The following is a 15,328-nucleotide window of genomic DNA, read 5'->3' on the forward strand; positions in this document are numbered from 1 at the left end:
AAGACCTGCATTTTGTAAGTTGTGTCCCGACATTGATATTAATTCTTGCCATTCTACCTGGCCCTTTCTCCTTATCTACCTTTCTCTATCCATTGTGGTCCTTATTCTTGTGACTCTCATTAGCCTCTGGTTTCCCCTGTCTGGGCATGCTGCTCAGCATGAATTCCTCCCCTAGGTCCCTTCCCTTCCTTCCCAGTTGCAGATGCATTCTCCCTTCTTTCTGCACTGCTCTCCTCCCTTTGCTGTCAAGTGCTAAGTCCAGGTATTTTTCCTTCACCTCCTCCACTATTCTTCATCCTTCATGCAAACTCAGTGTTGGGTTTGCAGTAAGGTTTTTCTCAGGGAGACCTCCTGTGGTGCAAAGGTAGTGGATTTCCCAGGGGACCATCCTTATAGCTTCTATAGAGGTATTCATTCCTGGCCATGCCCCAGCTTTTTTCTTTCTGTTTCCCAGAGGAAAGTGTTCAGGATCTTCTTGTTCACCTCCTTCTTTTCACGTATGTGCCATTCCTGTAAACAGCCCTTAGACTGTGGTGGCTTTTAGATTGGGCCATGCATGAAGCTTACCAAAAGACTTTCTGCACCCAGAGTTGGGAAAAGAGCAGAGGTTCAGTTCAGGGCCTCTTGAGTTATAAATCTATCTCACCAGCCCTCCGAGTTCAGCCCAGAGCTGCCAGGGTGAGAAACTTAACCCACTAGTGATCTGAGTCTGGCCCAGAGCCACTGGGGTGAGAAGTCTGGCTCAGCCCTCTAGATCTGGCTTAGGAGTCAAGGGGTGAGCCCAGATAGCCTGTCTCCAAGTCTAAGGTTTAGTCTCCTGTGGGGATACCCAGAGGCAAAAAGGTATTTCCAGGGTACTATTCAGCTGCAGGATGAGACATCAATCTTCAGTGAATGAATATCCCTTCTTTCAGAATAATGGGCAGTGCATCCAGCAACCCAATTGATAGTTCCCTGGGTTGCCTCCTGAAAAATTGGAATAATCTGCCAACCACTGAACTGAAAGGAAAAGTTTGATTTCTTATTGTAATGTTGCTTGGTCTCAATATAAATTGGGAGGTGGAGAAAAATGGATGCAAAATGGCACTCTTGGCTTTAACACCATTCTCCAATTAGATCTTTTTTGTAAAAGAGAAGGGAAATGGTCTAAAATTCTTTATGGCCAGCTCTCTGTGGCTTTACATAAGGACAAGGCCATGAGAGGAGCTTGTAAAATGTGTTATCTCAAGGGGGAATTAAGAGATGAATTATTTCTGTCTCAGAAAGAGAAAGAGTTAGATATTTTGAATGACCCATTGTTAGCTAAACCTCCAAAGTTTGAAACCCCAAAAAGACACAGGGATGATCCTCCCCTAAACCCAGACTCTGAGTCCAACAGATCTGCAGCTCCCACATACCCACTGTACCCCCTCCTTATTCAAACTCCCCAGACATACTTGCAGTGGAGCCTGTAACCATCCCCTGGAGAAATAAAAAGGAGCTCAGCAGGAAATGGAATCAACCCTCTCTGGGAAGTAGCCAGTTGGGATATGGGAACTATAAGGATCCACATCCCTTTTTCTATGAATGACTTAGCCCAGTGTAAGAAGCAAATGGGACAATTTTCTGAGGACCCCTCCAAGTGTCTGGAGGAATTTAAAAACCTGGTCTTCACCTATGAGCTCACCTGGGTAGACATACAAATTGTTCTCTCCTCCTGTTGCACTCCTGAGGAAAAATAATGGATGTGAGCAGAAGTCAAATGGCATGCAGACAAACTCCATAGGGAACAGCCAACATGACACAGGGCAGGGACTGTGGCTGTTCCAAACACAGACCCAGACTGGTACTATCAAAGAGGGCAGCGAGATCTTGATGCAAGGGACCATATGATTACTTGTCTAATAGATGGTATGAAAATATATATTATCAAACCTGTAAATAATAACATGCTACAGGGTATAACTCTAGAAAACAAGGAAAATCCTGCTGTGTTTCAAGGGAGACTAGTGGAGGTTATGAGGAAATATACCAATTGTAGATCCAGACTCTGAGGAAGGACAAATCATGTTCAAAACTTACTTTGTAGGCCAATCAGCTTCTGACACATCCCTTCTATTGTAATCCAGTACAAAAGGGATCTGCCTCCCCACCTCTACCCCAAAAGCAGTATTCCCTGAAGCTGAAGGACATCAAAGGTATTCAACCTTTCATCCAAAAATTCCTAAAAGCAGGACTTCTCATCCTCTACAGGCCCTCATATAACATCCCCATTCTGCCTGATAAAAATCCAAATGGGTCCTACCAGTTAGTGCAAGATCTTAGGGCCATAAACCAATTCATCATTCCGTCATTCCGCTCCACCCTACCATACCCAACACTTAGACCCTCCTCAATAAAATCCCAAACTCCACCCTGCGGCATTCAGCTATTGATTTAAGAGATGCTTTCATTTGCTTAACTTTACACCCAGATTCTCAGTTTCTATTTGCATTTGAGTGGCAAGGTCCCAGGAATGCAGTCTGAACCCAGCTCATCTGGACAGTTCCACCCCAAGGGTATACGATCAGCCCTCACCTTTTTGGGAATGTGCTAGCACAGGACTCAGCCATCTGCGTATGGAGTCCAGTTTCCTTCTTCAGTCTGTGGGTGATTTATTAATATGAAGTCCTAGGAGGGAACACTCCTTCCAGGCATCATTTCTACCCTTAATTTTCTAGCTGAATGAGTGTACCAAATTTCACCTTCTAAGTCTCAAATTGCCTTTTAAAAAAGTTCTTTACCATGGGTTTGTCCTCACCCCATAGGAGTGCTCTTTGTCATCTGAGGGAGCCCAAGCTATATACTCAATGCCACCCCCTTAGACAAAGAAGCAAATAAGTGTGTTCCTGGGGATGGCAGGATAATACAGGATTTAGATACCCTGATTTGAAGAAATTGCACAGCCTTGTATGAAGCCATTGGGGGACTAGTTAGTGCCCCCTTAGAGTGGGGAGAAGAGCAGGCTACTGACTTTGTTGCCCTCAAAGGTGCTCTGACCAGCCTGCCTGCCCTAATTATTATTATAGATAATCCCTTTTACCTATATATGATTAAAAAGAAAGGAGTAGCGGGTGGGCCACGGTGGCTCAGCAGGCAAGAATGCTTGCCTGCCAGGCCAGAGGACCCAGGTTCAATTCCCGGTGCCTGCCTATGTATATAAAAATAAAAATAAAAAAAAAGAAAGGAGTAGATTAGAATGCTCACCTTTCATGCAGAAGACCTGGGCTCGATTCCTGGATCATGCAACCAAAAAAGAAAGGAGTAGCTTTAGGAGTCTTAGTATAAAACCTTGGAAATATTCCCTGACCTGTGGTGTTACTTTCAAAGATGCCACAGCTCAGGGATGACCACCCTAACTCAGAGACATCGTGGGCACTACTTTACTTATAGAACAGCCTACGAGGATAGTGCAATGGTGGCTCAGTGGCAGAATTCTCGCCTGCCATGCCAAAGACCTAGGTTCTATTCCAGGTACCTGCCCATGCAAAAAAAAAAAAAAAATTATGTAGAACAAGCTACCAAGCTAACACAGGGACAAACTCTAACATTATATACCCCACCACCACCACCAAGTCAGAAACATCCTAGAGGCAAGAGGACATCAATGGCTTTCAAACAGACCCCTGAAATATCAAGCCCAGGTCATAGACACATGAGAGGTTCAAATACAAGTCTGTACAACCCAGTACCCCGCTACCCTTTCCCTACAATCCCAGGCCAGCAGAATTCACCCCTTGAGTACTTGTGCACAGAGACACTAGCTCAAAATTATTCTAGCTAGCCAAGCTGCAAGACCAGACCCTAGATAACCAGGAGTTAGAATGGATTACACATGGAAGCACTTCTGTGAAAGAAGGAGTTAGAAAAACAGGATATGATACTGTTTCTCTGCAAGAACTCATAGAGGTAAAGCCTCTACCCCTGGGATCTTGACCCAGAACAACAAGCTCACAGCCCTCATGAAGGATTTAACATAAGCACTGGAAAGAAAGTTAATCTTTATACTGATTCTAAGTATGCCTTTCTTGTGTTACATGCTCGCTCAGCTATCAGGAGGGAAAGAGGGCTGCTCACTCATGACAAATACCCTGTCAAGCACAGACAGGAAATTCTCAACCTGCTGGAAGCTTGCCCAAGACATTGCAATAATTCATTGCCCAGAGAATCAAAAATCTATCTGATGGCTAAAGGAAATGACAAAGCAGGTAGAACCACTAAAGTGGCTGCCTAGAACACAATCCCTGTACTAGAATTACACCACTTTTCTCCCTCTTTCTCCCCTCTATTACTCTTGTTTATACCCATGAGGAAGAAAAATTAGCAAAGGGATCAGGGTATACATGTGAAGCAAATGGATGGTTTACTAAAGAAAGAAAAATTTTCTTAGCTAGTGAAATTTTCCAAGTTCTCCAAGATCTTCACTGAGCTGCCCATCTATGCAGAGATGCTCTTACCACCTTCATATATTCTGGATATTAAACTGTTATCTGATATGTGCTTTCCAAATATTGTCTTCCATTGCATAGGCCACCTTTTTACTTTCCTGACAAAGCTCTTTGACACACAAAAGTGCTTAATTTTAAAGAGATACCATTTATATATTTATTTTTTCATTGCTCATGCTTCACATGTTAAGGTCTAGGAAACTGCCACCTATTACAAGATTTATAAGATATTTCCCTATACTTTCTTTTAAAAGTTCTGTGGTCTTAGCTCTAATGTTTAGGCCTTTGATCCATTTTGAGTTAATTTTTGTGTAGGGTATATGATATGGATCCTCTTTCATTCCTTTGCATATACATATTGATTTACTGAGGAGGTTGCACTCTCCCAGTTGGGTTGACTTGACCCCCTTATCAAAGATCAATTGTCCATAGATGAGAGAGGCTAGTTCTGAACATTCAATTCAATTCCATTTGTCAGTATATCTATCTTTATGCCAGGACCATACTGTTTTGACTAATCTAGCTTTGTAATATGCTTTAAAGTCAGATAGTGTGAGACCTCCCACTTCATTTTTCTTTCTCAAGATTATCTTTAGCTATTCAAGGCACCCTGCCCTTCCAAATAAATTTTGTTATTGATTTTCTTAGTTCTGCAAAGTAAGTTGTTGGGATTTTAATTGGTACTGCAGTGAAATTATGAATCAGTTTTGATACTATTGACATCTTAACTATATTTAGTTTTCTAATCCATGAACATGGTATACCTTTCCATTTATTTAGATCTTCCATAATTTCTTTTAGCAATTTCTCATAGTTTTTTGTGCAAACGTCTTTTGTATCTTTGGTTAAATTTATTCCTAAATCTTTGATTCTTTTGGTTGCTATTCTAAATGGAATTTTTTTCTGGACTTCCTTCTCAAATTTCTCACTACTAGTATACAGAAACACCATCTATTTGGGGGTGTCAATCTTGTACCTTGACACTTTGCTATACTCATTTATTAGCTTTAGTAGCTTTGCTATAGATTTTTTGGGATTATCAACATATAGTATCATATCATCTTCAAATAGTGAGTTTTATATCTTCCTCTCCAATTTGGATGGCTTTTATTTCTTTTTCTTGTCTAATTTCTATGGCTAGAACTTCCAGCACAATATTGAATAACAATGGTGACAATGGACATCCTTATCTTGTTCCTGATCTTTCCCAATTAAGGATGATGTTCATTGTGGGCTTTTCATCTATTCCCTTTACCATGTTGAGGAAGTTCCCTTCTAATGCTATCCTTTGAAGTGTTTTCATAAAGAAAGGACATTGAATTTTGTCAAAGACCTTTTCTGCATCAATCAAGACGATCATGTGGCTTTTCCACTTTGAATTATTGATATGATGAATTACATTATTTAATTTTCTTCTGTTGTACCAGCCTTGCATACTTAGAATAAATCCCCCGTGGTCATGGTGTATGATTTTTTAATGTGCTGCTGGTTTTGATTCATAAGTATTTTATTGAAGACTTCTGCAGCTATTTTCATTTAAAATATTGGTCTGCAATTTTCTTTTCTTGTACTATATCTTTATCTGGCTTTGGTGTTAGGATGATATTGCCTGCATAGAAAGAGTTAAATACTGTTCCTTGCTCTAAAATTTCTTTTCATTTTTATATTTTTATTGTAAACAACAAACAAACATACAAACATTCTTGACATACAAACATTCTTGATATACAAACATTCTTGACATGGTTACAATAAATGGCTCATAATATCATCACACAGTTGTATATTCATTGCCATGACCATTTTTTTTAATTTTCTTCATCTTTCCAGCAAAAGAAAAAACTCATACATGCCATACTGCTTACCCCTCCTTCTCATTGACCACTAGTATTTCAATATACTCAATTTACTTTAACCTTTGTTCCCCTATTATTTGTTTATTTCATACCCATATTTTTTACTCATCCATCCATACTGTAGATAAAAGGAGCATCAGACCACAAGGTTTTCACAATCACATGGTCACACTGAAAAACCTATGTCATTATACAATCATCTTCAAGAAACATGGCTACTGGAACACGGCTCTACAGTTTCAGGTACTTCCCTCCAGCCACTCTAATACACCACAAGCTAAAAAGGGGGTATTTATATAATGCATAAGAATAACTTTCGGGATACCCTCCCAACTCTGTATGAAATCTCTCAACCACTACACTTTATTTTGTCTCATTTCTCTCTTCCCCCTTTTTGTTGAGACGGTTTTCTCAATCCCTCGATGCTGAGTCCCAGCTCATTATAGGATTTCTGTCTCCCATGGCCAGGGAGGCATACACTTCTGGGAGTCACATCCCACATAGAGGTGGGGAGGGCAGTGAGTTTGCTTGCTGTGTCAGCAGAGAGAGAGAGAGGCCATGTCTGAGCAACAAAAGAGGTTCTCTGGGAGTGACTTTAGGCCTAATTTTAAGTAGGTTTAGCCTATCCTTTGCAGGGATAAGTTTCACAGGGGCAAACTAAGAGATTGAGGGCTCAGCCTATTGATTTGGTGGTCCCCACTGCTTGCAAGAATATAAGGAATTCTTCAAATGGGGAAGTTGAATTTTTCCCCCTTTCTCACCATTCCCCCAAGGGACTCTGAAAATATCTCTTTATTCACTGTTTAAATCACACTGATATTTATCATGGCATCACACTAACCTGGACAAGCCAGCAAAATCTCATGCCCTATTCAAGATTCCATGTATTTATGGTGTTCAATTAAACTGTCCATGTAAGTTAAATTAGGACAAGCAGTAGTCAAAATATAAATTTTGTATCAAATAAACATTTCTTCCTTTAGTCAGACACAGAAGTTGAAGTTTTAAAATATGAATTACCATCTATTTTCAACACCCTGCAATATTGACATTCCTTTGTTCTTCCTCACACAAAAATATTTTTTAATTTGTACATTTAGTCACTATCATTGTACACTCTAGGCATTCCTAGATTCTACCATCTCAGTCTTTATTATCTATCTTTCCTTCTGATTTCATATGTCCCTGCAGCCCTCCTCCCTCTATCATTCTCGCATTCAGCTTCATTCAGTGTACTAACATTATTGTGTCACAATTAGGTAGTATCATGCTATCCATTCCTGAATTTTTACAATCAGTCCTGTTGCACAACCTGTATCCCTTCAGCTCCAAAAACCCAACATCTACCCTATTTCTATTTCCTGATGACCTCTGTTCTTAACTGAAATTCTCCAAGTTTATTCATTAATGTTAGTTCATATCAGTGACCCCATACAGTATTTGTCCTTTTGTTTCCAGCTAATCTCACTCAGTATAATGTCTTTAAGGCCTAACCACATTGTTACATGCTTCATGACTTTATTCTGTCTTACAGCTGCATAATATTCCACCATATATATACACCATAGCTTGTTTAGCCACTCCTCTGTTGATGGACATGTGGGCTGTTTCCACCTCTTGGCAATTGTAAATAATGCTGCTATAGATGTTGGTGTGCAAATGTCCATTTTTGTCCTTGCCCTCATGTCTTCTGAATAGAAACCTAGCAATGGTATTGCTGGATCATATGGCAATTCTATACTTAGCTTCCTGAGGAACCAACAAACTGTCTTCCATAACAGTTGTACCATTTTACATTCCCACCAACAATGGATAAGTGTGCCTCTTTCTCCACATCATCTCCAGCACTTACATTTTCCATTATATTTATAACGGCCATTCCGGCAGGTTTGAAATGATATCTCATTGTGGTTTTGATTTGCATTTCCCTAATAGCCAGGGAAGTTGAGCATCTTTTCATGTGCCTTTTAGCTATTTGTATTTCCTCTTCTGAGAAGTGTCTGTTCATGTCTTTTGCAAATTTTGCAACTGGGTTGTTTCTCATTTTGTTGAGTTGAACAATCTCTTTATGTATTCTAGATACTAGACCCTTTTCTGATATGTCATTTCCAAATATTGTCTCCCACTGCATAGGAGCCTTTTTATTTTCTTGACAAAGTTGTTTGATGCACAAAAGTGTCTAAATTTGAGGACTTCACATAAATTTATTTATTTCTTCAATGCTCATGCTTTGGGTGCAAGATCCAGGAAACTACCTCCTATTACAAGTTTTATAAGATATTTCCCTACATTTTCTTCTAAATGTTTTATGTCTTAGCTCTAATATTTAGGTCTTTGATCCATTTTGAGCTAAGTTTTGTATAAGGTGTGAGATATGGATCCTATTTCATTCTTCTGCATATGGATATCCAGTTCCCCAAGCACTATTTATTGAAGAGACTGCTTTGTCTCAGGTGAGTTGGCTTGAATGCCTTATCAAAGATCAATTGTCGGGAGGCCATGGTGGCTCAGTGGCAGAGTTCTCACCTGCCATGCTGGAGACCCAGGTTCATTTCCTAGTGCCTGCGCATGCAGTAAAACAACAAAAAAGATCAGTTGTCCATAGATGAGAGGGTCTATATCTAAACATTCTATTTTATTCCATTGGTCAGTATATCTATCTTTATGCCAGTATCATGCTGTTTTGACCACTGCAGCTTCACTAAATGCCTTAAATTCAAGTAGTGTGAGATTTTGACTTTATTTATCATTCTCAAGATATTTTTAGCTATTTGGGGTTCCCTGCCCTGCCAGATAAATTTGGTTATTGATTTTTTGATTTCTGCAAAGTAAGTTTTTGGGATTTTAATTGGTACTGCATTGAATCTATAAATCAATTTAGGTAGAATTGACATCTTAACTATATTTAGTCTACCAATCCATGAACCCAGTATGCCCTTTCATTTATTTAGGTCTTCTGTGATTTCTTTTAGTAATTTCTTGTTGTTTTCTTTGTATAGGTCTTTTTATCCTTAGTTAAATTTATTGTTAAATATTTTATTCTTTTGGTTGCAATTGTAAATGGGATTTTTTTCTTGATTTCCTCCTCAGATTGCATATTACTAATGTATAGAAACACTACAGATTTTTGAGTATTGATCTTTTAACCTGCCACTTTGCTGTATTCATTTATTAGTATATAACAATTATTAATTGTTATGCTGTGGATTTGGGGGGGCTTCCAACATATAGTTTCACACCACCTGCCAACAGTAACAGTTCTACTTCTTCCTTTCCAATTTCAATATCCTGTGTTTCTTTTTCTTATCTAATTGCTCGGGCTAGAACTTTCAACACAATGTTGAATAACAATGGTGATAGTGGACATCCTTGTCTTGTTCCTGATCTTAGGCCGAAAATTTTCAGTTTTTCCTCATTGAGGATGATGCTAGCTGTGGGTTTTTCATATATTCCCTTTATTGTGTTGAGGAAGTTCCCTTCTATTCCTATCCTTTGAAGCATTTTCAACAAGAAAGGATGTCAAATTTTGTCAAATCCCTTTTCTGCATCAATCGAGATGATCATGTGGTTTTTCTGCTTTGATTTGTTGATATGGTGTATTACATTAATTGATTTTCTTATGTTGAACCATCCTTGCATACCTGGCATGAATCCTACTTGGTCCTGGTGTATAATTCTTTTATGTGCTGCTGGATTCGATTTGCAAGAATTTTGTTGAGGATTTTTGCATCTATATTCATTCAAGAGAGATTGTTCTGTAATTTTCTTTTCTTGTAATATCTTTGTCTGGCTTTGGTATGAGGGTGATGTTGGCTTCATAGAATGAGTTAGGCAGCCTTCCCCCCCCCCCTTCAATTTTTTTAAAGAGTTTGAGCAGGTTTGATACTAATTCTTTCTGGAATGTTTGGCAGAATTCACATGTGAAGCCATCTGGTCCTGGACTTCTCTTTTTTGTGAGCTTCTTAATGACTAATTCAATCTCTTTACTTGTGATTGGCTTTTGAGGTAATCTGTTTCTTCTCAAGTCATGATTGTTTATGCCTTTTTAAGAATTCCATTTCATTTATGTTGCCTAGTTTATTAACATAAAGTTGTTCATAGTATCCTCTGATTACTTCCTTTATTTCTGTGGGGTCAGTGGTTATGTCTCCTCTTCCACTTCTGCTTTATTTATTTGCATCCTCTCTCTTTTTCTTTTTGTCAACCTTGCTAAGAGCCCATCAACCTCATTGATTTTCTCATAGAACTGCCTTATGGTTTTGTTGATTTTCTTGGTTGTTTTCATGTTCTCAATTTCATTTATTTCTGCTCTAATCTTTGTTATTTCTTTCCTTTTGCTTGCTTTGGGTTTAGTTTGCTGTTCTTTCTCTAGTTCTTCCAGGTGAAAGGTAATTCCTCAACTTTTGCTCTTTCTCCTTTTTTGATATAGGCATTTAGGGCAAAAAATTTCACCCTCAGCATTGCCTTTGCTGCATCCCATAAATTTTGAAATGCTGTATCTTCATTTTCATTTGCCTCTAAATATTCACTAATTTCTCATGTAATTTCTCCCTTGACCCACTGGTTATTGAAGAGTGTGTTGTTTAGCTTCTATATATTCATATATAACAGGCAGCCTGCTTCCTGTTATTGATTTCCAACTTCATTCCATTATGATCCAAGAAAGTGTTTTACATGTCTGATTTAAGATGTTCAGTCCTCTATTTCAGTAATCCTTTCTACTGCCTCTTCAAATATTTTGTTGTAGGTTTCTATTGTTTTTTTTTTCATCTCTTCTATTGTGCCTTTCATTCCCATAAGTTTTGTGATTTGTTTTTACAAATTTTCTAGTTTTTCTTTTTGTTCACCCAATATCTTCTTTATATCCTCCCTCAACTTTTTTTTTTTTTGAGATTTTGCATGTCTGTTAGAACATCCTGAATTAGTTGTTTCAACTCTGTATCTCAGTTGAAGTGGTGGTTTGTTCCTTTGACTGGGCCATCTCTTTGATTTTCCTAGTATGACTCACTATTTTCTGCTGGATTTCTAAGTATTTTATTTCCTGAATTAGTTTATTCTGAAAGTTGTTTTCACTCTTTTCCCTAGGGTTTTCTTGCTGGATACCTTCTTTATCTGTTCTTTAATATTCAATTCAACTTATTCTAGACTTCTAGTATAGGTTCTATTTAACTGATCAGAATATTTTAGCTCTTGTTTTTATGTTTCTTGCCATGCCTATATGGAGGAAGGTCTCCTTAGATGTTATAAATTCCAGTCAGATTTTCCCAGACCAGACAGGTCCACATCTCAGGAGTAGCCCACACCAGTTTTCCCTGAGTGTGAGACCCAGGAGGTTGTCAGACTTCCCTATGAAGTCTCTAGACTTTGATTTTACTATTCTGTCCAGCATGTGGTGATTTTCTCCATGTGGCTTCCCACTAGCTTAAAGTGATGCAGTGCCTTTAATTTCATTAGACTCTCCCTGCTAGATGTGTTGTTGTCAGAGGTGAGGTATAGGATAGCTTTGACTGCTCTGCTTTCCAGCCCTTGGGGCCTGAATTCCTTGAATGAGGGATTCCACTTAAGCTGGGCCCTGATCACCTTTTCTTAGGGAAGATACATGCTTTAGGGAATTAACCACTTTCATCTGACTAGTACTCTGTCTCTTAGACAACCTTAATTCCACCCTTGCCTGGGGCAGTGCTGTAGCGTGATGTGCTTCCAGTTCTATCTAATTAGCTGTTTAAGGTGTAAAAGAGGTAAAAAGCCCTTTTAGAGCTGGACCCCACTCCTCAGGTTTGCCAATCAAGAGCTTGAGTTGGTACGTGACTCTACGCATCTCCAGGCTCTATGTGCCCCCTTTCCTTGGGGTCCAACTGTTTTCAGTATTTTGTGCTATCCAACTCAAAAAGCCTGTTTTTTTGTTTTTTGGTTTTTTTCCTATCAGCCCCCACCCTCTCTGCCAGGGCAAAAACTTCCAGTTCCTTTTATGCTTATTGCAAGTTTATCTGTGTTGGGGGCCTGTTTTCTGCAATCAGAATTTGGTAATCCTGTAATTGAAATTTGGTTGAGCTAAGTCCTTGCTGTGAATAAAGTCTGCTTCCTTTTCCCTTTTGGAACCAGCCTGCCATGCCCATGGGGAGGGGTATCAGCCTCCACAGATTGGGGGATTTACAGTTCTGTGTGGGGTCTCAGCCATTCCACCTGGTCCAGACTGGTGAAAACTCTGTCTGGTCACTAATGTTCCCCCAGCAGTTGTCCTGTACTGTTCCAGGCATTTACTAGCTGCTCTGGGATCTGAACTAAATTCCACACCTCACTATGCCCCATCTTGCCCTGCCTTCCTGCATTGTACTTTTTTTTTCCAGAGGGTCTGAAGCTTAAGTTTACATCAGACAGACTTCAGACAATTTTATTCTTAACCAGATCCTGGTTATATACTGCAGGATGACAAAAGGCATGCATGCATTTCCTGAGGGAACAAAGTTTTTAGCTTTCAGTGTTCTTCCTTCATACTTAAAATAACCATTTGAGGTAAATAAGCATTCTCTTCCTCCTAGACTGTCTTACACAAATCAGATAACATGAAGCAGCTTACTGCCACCACCACCCTAATGCCATCTACTCCCAAGTAGTTCCGCAGGTCTTATGTTAATCCTGTCTGTTACATTTCCCCCTTTTTATTTTATAAGCTGAGGTGACTGTGCTTGTCTTAGGTTGTCCTTAGGCTCTGAAGGAAGGGTCTTATCCGTCATTGGCTACCAGTCAAGCTCTCTGAATTTGATTCGGGAGGGAAACAAGAGTTTTGCAAGAATCACATGGTTGGCGCAGCTTTGCTTAGTGACTGTGCTTGGCTTAGGTTGCCCTTAAGCTCTGAAGGAAGGGGCTTACCTGTCATTGGCTACCAGTCAAGCACTCTGACTTTGATTATTTGTTATTAAACACAGCTGTGGAGGAAGAGAAAAAGTATAAACAGCTCCAAACTTAGTAATGTAGTTCCAGCAACTGCAACCACTGTGATAATTCCAATGATTCCAAAGACAGCTATAATAATGAGTCCAATTAGTCTCTTAGTCCTTTTCAATATTCTTTTGCCAAATAGATCAGGACTTGTGTTTCTGGAGAGGATTGCTAAGATCTTGACATCTGCACCAGCAGCCTAATACCTCTTCTTCTCCTTGCTACTACAATTATCTCATTTTCCTGCAACATAAATGCTTGGAGACAAGTGAATAGAGAATAATTCTCACAATTAAAAGTTTGATTTCCTATATGTATATAGTGTTTATGGCTGCTATTTAAAGAGAAGTTATAGTTACTAGAATTTGCTATAAAAATTGGTCCCAGTCCTAGGAAAATTTCCCATACATTTCTTTGAATAATGTATTTATCATTCCATGAATTTGGTACAAATCATGCTCTATGTTTTAAACTCTGGTTTAGCTTGCTTGTCCATATAATCTCAGTTATCTTCAAGTTAGAGATGGGAGACCCCACAGGGGCCACATCTCTTACAATTCTGTAGGAATCATTAATTATGCTAACTGTTCAATCCATATGACATAACTGCCATTTATTCCAACTCTCTGTCCCATCTAATAAGCAAATATCATTTGATTACATAGAGTTATGCATACGGGTCTTTCTAAAAATGGAAAAGTTAAATCTGATACCATTTTTCTTCTTCCTTAAGTAGTTTTGGAAGCCTAGAATCTACTGGACCTAGGAATCCTAAAGTAGTATTCAGATATTTTGGTAAAGTTGGATCTGCCCATGTTAGGGCTTGCAGCAAAGGTGGGTAAGGAATATAAGCCGAATAAGTATAAGTATGTCCCTGTCCTTCAGTAATTAAAATCATATGTCCTATAATATACATTACCCATTTAGTTATTTTCACCCGGGTCGACATGTCTGGGTATTATTCTCAAGGTTCTGTCATCTGCAATGACAAGAGCAAAACCCCTACCCCACACCTTTACCATTCCTGGTTTCCATAAATCATCTTTAACATCTTTCCAATAGATTGGCTACAGCTGCAGTTCTGTTTGGGTTGTATCATTTTTCTTTTCCAAATTACTAAAATGTTGTTCTGCAGGAGTCTGTGATGAATTATCATAAATGTTTAAAAATTTAAACAGTGGTTTTTCTAATTGATCTTTTGGTGTACATATTTTCATAACATCATCCTCCTGATCTCCCCCTTTTTGTTTTATGAGCATAGACTTTAGCGTCTGGTTTGCTCATTCAATAATTCCTTTCCCAGAGGGATTATGTGGAATTTTTTGTGATATGAATAATAAGAAAAGTAGTATAAAATTTACAAAATTACTTTCCTGTATCAGCAGGACCACTGTCCATTTTATTAGATAGAGGGCATCCCATAACAGCAAAGGCATTAAGTAAATGTGATCGAACATGGCAGAAAAGTTCTCCATATTGTGTGGTAGCCCAGATGAGATGAGAACAAGTGTCTATGATACTGCAATTTACCAAATTGTGAAATATGAGTAACACCCATTTGCCATAATTCATTTGCTTTTTGACCTCAAAGATTAACCTCTGCTGCAAATGGGAGTGCATTTAAAGGTCCACAGATATGACAAGTCCTAACAATGTCCTGAGCCTTCTGTTTAGATAAAGATGGAAATTTCTTTTGCAGCCCTTCGCTTTTGATATGAGTCAATTTGTGAAGTGTTGTGGGATTTGAATTACCCCCACAAGAGTATCTATTTGCTGATTTTGTAATGACAAAGGACCACGAAGATTGGTATGAGCTTTTATATGCATGATAAAAAGAGGATTAATTCGACTTCTAATGTTTGTAAATGTAAAAACATTTGGGACAATTTATTTCCTTTAAACAAAGAAGCTGTTTCAATGTATGTAACTTTTTGGCAGATTTATTCAGAATCAGAAACAATATTAAGAGATTGTGGAAAATTTTGCAATACTTGAATTACAGTTGCTAATTCAGTGCACTGGGCTGAGGTATAAGGTGTTTTCTAACTTGTTTTCCACTGGGGTGAC

General features: G+C 38.7%; 1 protein-coding gene across 5 annotated transcripts in view; it reads right to left on the bottom strand.

The window, feature by feature from the left end:
• Nucleotides 1-1,428: 1,428 nt before the first annotated feature.
• LOC143665410 (uncharacterized) overlaps nucleotides 1,429-15,328 on the bottom strand; it is a 105,871-nt gene continuing 91,971 nt past the window's right edge. For all 5 annotated transcript variants that reach the window (XR_013166945.1, XM_077138735.1, XM_077138734.1 and 2 more), the window contains 2 exons: nucleotides 3,226-3,254; nucleotides 1,429-1,707 (listed from right to left, as the gene is read on the bottom strand). Coding sequence is in view for 4 of the 5 variants with exons in the window: in XM_077138735.1 (XP_076994850.1) it covers nucleotides 3,229-3,254 (26 nt within the window). In the remaining variant the exon portion in view is untranslated. The remainder of the gene's footprint in view (nucleotides 1,708-3,225; nucleotides 3,255-15,328) is intronic.

This window comes from Tamandua tetradactyla, chromosome 21 (assembly GCF_023851605.1).
Source record: "Tamandua tetradactyla isolate mTamTet1 chromosome 21, mTamTet1.pri, whole genome shotgun sequence".
Lineage (NCBI taxonomy): Eukaryota > Metazoa > Chordata > Mammalia > Pilosa > Myrmecophagidae > Tamandua > Tamandua tetradactyla.